At 55.9% G+C, this 6,085-nt stretch overlaps 1 protein-coding gene across 1 annotated transcript; it reads left to right on the top strand.

Annotated features, from left to right (window-relative positions):
• The first annotated feature begins 1,220 nt into the window (after nucleotides 1-1,220).
• Nucleotides 1,221-5,879, top strand: LOC140660285 (cytochrome P450 2C5-like). Its single transcript, XM_072880993.1, has 9 exons — nucleotides 1,221-1,397; nucleotides 1,909-2,071; nucleotides 2,446-2,595; nucleotides 3,287-3,447; nucleotides 3,622-3,798; nucleotides 3,903-4,044; nucleotides 4,484-4,671; nucleotides 5,340-5,481; nucleotides 5,686-5,879. Exons 1-9 carry the CDS (start codon nucleotides 1,221-1,223, stop codon nucleotides 5,877-5,879), a joined length of 1,494 nt encoding a protein of 497 aa, XP_072737094.1.
• Nucleotides 5,880-6,085: the final 206 nt, after the last annotated feature.

Here is a 6,085-nt window from a genome sequence, read left to right as displayed (position 1 = left end):
GGAGAGCATCCCCCAGAGCCCAGCTAGGACGAGCCTGGCCGGCGGTGCTGAGCATCCCTGGCCTGACACCTGAGAACTGCCCCGCTACATGGCCAAAAAGGGGTGCAAGTGCAGAGGTCCTGGCTGTTTCTATCAGCCCTGCCCAAATGCAATCCTGGCTCCTGGACGCCGGAGGATGCTGCCTTGCTGGGTGGGCGTTATAATTCAGGCTCCTCTCAGCAAATACCATTTAATGCCCTCTGCTGAGGGCCTCCTTCCACTGCAGGCACGAGCATGAAATCAAACCTCCTCCCTCTTTTCCTCCAGCCCTCTCCTCCAGGAGAATTCACACCCTTTGCTGGGAACTGGCTTGTGACCAGCTCACTCGGCCAAGGGCTTGAGACCAGAGTTGTGGTGGCTGAGCCAGTGCCAGATGTGCTCATGTGCAGCCAGATGTGCTGGTGCTCAGAGCAAGATGCTCAAAAGATTGGAAGAACCCTGAAGAGGCCGGAGGAGCCTGGGGAAGAGCTAATCCCACACCTGCAACAACCGCAACACCTTGGGTTGATGTTCCTCCAAAACCCAAGCAGAACTGCAAAATATTTTAGAAAAAAAATGTGTTTTTCCTATTTTCTGATCCACTTTCCATCAGAAAGCAGTTTGATGGAAAATTGTCACCCAACAGGTACCTGACCAGCTGTGCATGCCCTGCTCCCGGGATCCCTCGGTTTCAGTTTACAAGAATGTCACCTCTTGGGTCACTGCACTGGTAAGCAAGGCAGCGACAAGACGAGCAATGACCTGGTGGTGACATGTGAGGTTTTGCCAGGACAGTGACATCTTCTTTCATCGCATGTCACCGAAAGGGAGCATCAAGCAAAAAGTAACTCAGCAACACAGGGAGGGGAGAGACGCTATCTCCCCCGGCACGCCTGCAGGGTTTTGCAATGCTTCCAGCACCCTGTGTCAGGTCTTTGAGATCCATGTTACAACACGGCGGGGCCAGATATGTGCTTGGCTGGGAGAAACCAGAGCTTCCGTGTCACTGACCGCCCGGGGAGCAGCGGGGGGATGCGCAGGAGATGACCTTGGGGATGTGGGAAGGGCTGTGCCTATATAGAGCCCAAGGAAGGGCAGAGGCAGCAGGTTGCAGCTCCTCTCTGCTCACCGCTCGGTTGTGATTTTCTCCCTGGAGGGGGAATTTCTTGATTTTTTTCACTGCTCAGTGGCACGCGGTGAGGATGGATGCTGGATCGGCTGGGGTGCTGGTTACCCTCCTCCTCCTCTCCATCCTGTGGTTCCTGGTGTGGAGAACTGACAGGAAGAGAAGATGGCTGCCTCCGGGACCGGCCCCATGGCCCATTCTGGGCAACCTATGCCAAAAGGATATCTTGCCTCTCCACAGGACCTACGAGAAGGTAAGAGAGGAGCTGGCAGTGCCAGACCCACTCCCAGCCCTGGCAGGGCAGCAGGAAAGAAAGCAGGAATGTCCCATGTCAAAATAAAAGGGGAATTGTGCAGGTGACTCTTTTCCCACCTTTCTTTTCTCTTTTTCCCTCATCTTGCTCTGCCAGAATTGCCTAAATCCCTGCTACTGGGAGCATAATCAATACTGTTATTGAAGTCTTTCTCCTCCTGTAAGGGACCCATGGTGCTGACACTAATCCCCCTCCGGGCTGCGGCACTGCCGCCATCCAGAGCCGCTTCCTGGAGATGATGCTCTGAACCCCCAAAGTAGCAGTAGGATCAGAAACCTCCTGGGGACAGGGCTGGGGTGGGAGCAGGGCAAGGACGCCGGCTTTGAGGGAGGTGCTTCCCCTCCCTGCTCATGCATTCGCCAGCGTTGTGGCCACGAGACCTACTTTAAAGTTAAACTAATGACTGGGGTGCAGGATCCTCATTCACCGCAGCTTTCCCATCCTCCCCCAGCTGAGCAGCACGTACGGCCCCGTCTTCACTGTCTGGCTGGGGCTGAAGCCGGTGGTGGTGCTCTGCGGGTACGAGGTGGTGAAGGATGCTCTGCTGGGCCACTCCGAGGAGTTTGGAGGGAGACCTGAAATACCCCTTCTGGTGCAGCTATCGAAAGACTACGGTAGGCATCTGGATTTCTTCTAGGCACCTTATTGCTCTCTGGGTGAGCAGAAAGTCCCCAGCTGCAGCTGGCCATGTTCATGTCTAGTGATGGACTCCACACCCAAGACCTCAAAAACCCATTTCCCACTCTGCAAATCCCTCCAACTATTAAGCCTCTTGTCTGAGGACAATGTTAATTCCAGTTAGCCAGTTCCAGCTTTTTTCTGAGTTTCTGTAGAGATCCTCAGCCTTTCGAGGACGCTGTGCACACACCAGGGTCATTCCCTGGCTTATTGCCCTATTGCTCCTCAGCTGGGTTCAGAGCAGGGTCCCCTGTTCCCGGGGAGGAGTGGCAGGGCAGGCAGGTGAGTGGTCTCCACTGCCTCCCTCCAGGTCTTGTCTCCAACAACGAGAAGAAGTGGCAGGAGCTGCGGAGGTTCACACTCAGCACCCTGCGGGACTTCGGGATGGGGAAGAGCTCCATGTCGCAGCGGGTGCAGCAGGAGGCCCAGCACCTGGTGGAGCTGCTGGAAGAACTTGAAGGTGACCTGAGTCCTGTCCACCCTGGTCCCTGGGGCAAGCAGAGGACACACAACAGCCTCATGGAACATGTGTGGTCCCTGGAGCTGTTTGCAATGGCTGGTGTGGGTGATCCTCGTAGAGAGAGGGCTTAGACCTAGCCCCATTCCACCCAGAGAGAGCTGCAGGGATGTGATACAGTCATGGCTTAAAGGCCAGGGTGGGAGATCCTGCTCCTGAACTGGTGCACGTGGTGGTGGACCACTGAGGAACATTTCATGCCCAAAGAACAGAAATAGGAAACTAAAGTGCATGGCATTGAGAACGCAAGAAAAACATACTGCTCCGGCGACACGGGAGTTATCAGGGCGATGTCCTCCTCTCTGACAAAACCGAGATGCTGCCAGTGCCACCGCCTCTTCTGGGGCTTCCTGAATATAAGAGGAGATGGAGGCTCGGTCGTACGCTGGCTCCTCTGCCTCTGATGTGCAGTGCTGGCGAGGGGCCGGTCACCACAGGGAGATGCTCGGCAGCCCCCCAGATCCCCGGGGCATGTCAGCAGGAGCCCAAAGTGCCTGGAGGTGCTTCAGTCCCAACCAGGGCTCAGAGCTCAAGGGACAGGGGCTCAAGGGGGGAGGAAGGGCATTTTCTGCGTTGAAGCAGATACATAACTGTTGACTTTTTGACGCCTTTCTTGCCTCTTCTATGGCTGCAGGAAACACCTTCGAGCCAATTATGATGTTCAGACATGCAGTTGCCAATGTGATCTGCTCCATTGTCTTTGGGAGCCGTTACAGCTACAGTGACACGGCCTTTCTGGAGCTACTGAACACGATCGGGAATTACACCAGCTTCTTCCTCTCCCCCGTCGCCATGGTAGGCGTCCTTGCTGTGCTCAGTGCTCTCATGTCTGATGCGCTCAGGTGGTTGAGGGATGCTCCTTGGCTTTGGGTCACTCCTTGGCTTTGATGGGACAGCATGGCTTTGAGGGAAGGTGCAGGAGGCTCCATCCAGGCACCTGAGCTCCTCCTGTGCCTCCTCCATCCGCAGGTCTACAACACCTTCCCCAACATCATGCACCACCTCCCAGGGCCACACAGGAAAGCCCTGGCCGAGTGTGAGAAGCTAAAGGACTACATCCGAGAAAATGTCGAGCTTCACAAGCTAATGCTGGATCCCAGCTGCCCCCGGGACTACATTGACTGTTTCCTTATGAAAGCGGAGAAGGTAGATGTGGTGCAAAGCAGGGCGAGGGCTGCCCTCCAGACGTGGCTGCAGCCTGGAAAATCACCCAGACGATACTGAATCCCCTCCCCACTGCATCCTTGCAGGAGAAGAGCAGCCCAGAGAACTTGTACAGCAACGAAGACTTGGTCATGTCAGTATTCAACCTCTTTGGTGCCGGGACAGTGTCCACTAGCAACGTCCTGGTCTTCTGCCTCTTGATCCTGGCAAAATACCCCCATATTCAAGGTAAGAGCAGCAGAATGCGACTGCTCCCTGTGCCTGAGGAGGTCACGGTGCAGCAAAGGCGCAGACAGAGAGTCCCAGCCCTGGAGGGTCCCATTTGTGGGGAGATCAAAATCATCCTGCATAGGTCACCCAAGGGTGAGAGCCATTAGACACAGATACACACAGGCCAGAGGGATCCAGGTACCTGCTCCCTTCTCCCCACCCCTGCCTGTGCAGATGTCCCCGGACTGGCCCATGAGAGATGCCTTGAACCTGCCTGATTCGGGAAGGTATGTGGACAGAGACCCTATTTCTGGTCTCTATGAGGGGTTACTCCAGGTTTCTCCCTTTCTGCTAGATCATCCTTTGGCTCTAGGATAGGTGCCCATGGAGGCCAGTAAGAAATTATGGGGGGTTTTGCACAGCAAGCACCGCAGCTCCACGCCTGCCTTTTCCCCAGCCAAGGTCCAAGAGGAGATCGACGCGGTGGTGGGCACCGGCCGTGCTCCCAGCATGGAGGACAAGCTGAGGATGCCGTACACCAATGCAGTGATCCATGAGCTGCAGCGCTACCACAAGACCCCCATCGAGAACTTCCCGCGGATGACGACGCAGGACGTTGTGTTCAGGGGCCACACCATCCCCAAGGTAGTCGTCGTGGCCCTGGAGCCTCTGTGTCCCCAAGGGGAGGGGTGGTACGGGGGCTTGAATAAGATTTGCCTTTGCCCCTAGGCTGTTTGCTCACTCCTGAAGGTCCTGGGTCTTTCCCAATCCTCGGTGGGGGGAGATGGCGATAACCTTTTAGCAGAGGAGTAGAGGGAGGTGAATGCTGCTGCCAGTTCTGCACACACACAACCGTGTCCCTTGCCTGTCCTGGAAAACACCTCTTTGCACCAGGGAGATGTGCAGGGTTGCTGGGGCTGGGAGCCTGAGCTCACCCCGGCACGGGGCCAAGCCAGCCTCCTCGGCAGATCTGGGGACAGCCGCCAGTCCAGGTTTGACTGCAAGCATTTTGTACAGCACCCACCTTGAAGGAACACCTCCCTCCTTTGGACTTTGTGCAGCAAGAGGGGTTTTAACATAAATCAATGGGAATAACTCAATAATTTCTGTCTCATGAGCTGCACAGAGACCGGCAGGACCATGGGGACAGCGGAGCCCCACGTTAGTTGCCCCTGCCTGGCACAGAGCCATCGCTCTGGGCTGCCTCCCCACGGGCATCGGGGTGCTCCTCACTTGCTCATTCAGCTCAGCAGAGCCCTATGCCGTGACACTGATGTCCCCCCTTGCTCCCCTGCCCCGTCTCTCTCCCGCAGGACACAGTTGTTATTCCAGTATTTTGTTCTGTGCATATGGATCCAACCCAGTGGGAGAACCCCAAAGAAGTCCACCCAGGCCACTTCTTGGATGAGAAGGGCGAGTTCAGGAAGCGCGAAGCTTTCATGGGTTTCTCGGCAGGTCAGTGCTCAGCCCTGCATGCCACCTTTGCTGGCACCCTGCCTGCAGCAGCTCCGCTCCAGAGACTGCCAGTATGAATATCAGTTGGCACCAAAGTTGTACCCTTAATATGAGCTTTCTTGCTATCCTTTTATGCACTTTTTTCCCCAAACTCTGGATGAAGCCATCAACCCGGTGCTCACCCTCCTCTCGCTGTGCCCCCAGGGAAGCGGATGTGCCCAGGAGAGGCGCTGGCCCGCATCGAGCTCTTCCTTTTCCTCACCACGCTGCTGCAGAGCTTCACCTTCCAGCTTGCCGTCGAGGATGAGGAGACGGATTTATTCTCCCTATGGCTCAAGATAGAGAGGAAGGCAATACCAGGCAAGTTCTTCATTATTCGGCGCCTGGTGTCCTCTTAAGCAGAGAGCAGCGGGGAGAAGGAAGGGGTCTTCCAGGTGCCTTCACTTCTTCTGAAATCAGAGCAAGCCATGCGACCATGAATGCTACGGCAGCAGCCACCAAGCAGGCAGGTTGCTTTGAGCTTCGAAATTCTCCTCAGACAACTGCCAGGCATCTCTGCCACCAGCTCCATGGGCAACCTGCTCCCAATCCTTCCCCTCCACCT

The sequence above is a fragment of the Ciconia boyciana genome, chromosome 16 (genome assembly GCF_034638445.1).
Source record: "Ciconia boyciana chromosome 16, ASM3463844v1, whole genome shotgun sequence".
NCBI lineage: Eukaryota > Metazoa > Chordata > Aves > Ciconiiformes > Ciconiidae > Ciconia > Ciconia boyciana.
The sequence above is the reverse complement of the archived record's forward strand: the minus strand, read 5'-3'. Positions and strand labels throughout refer to the sequence as shown.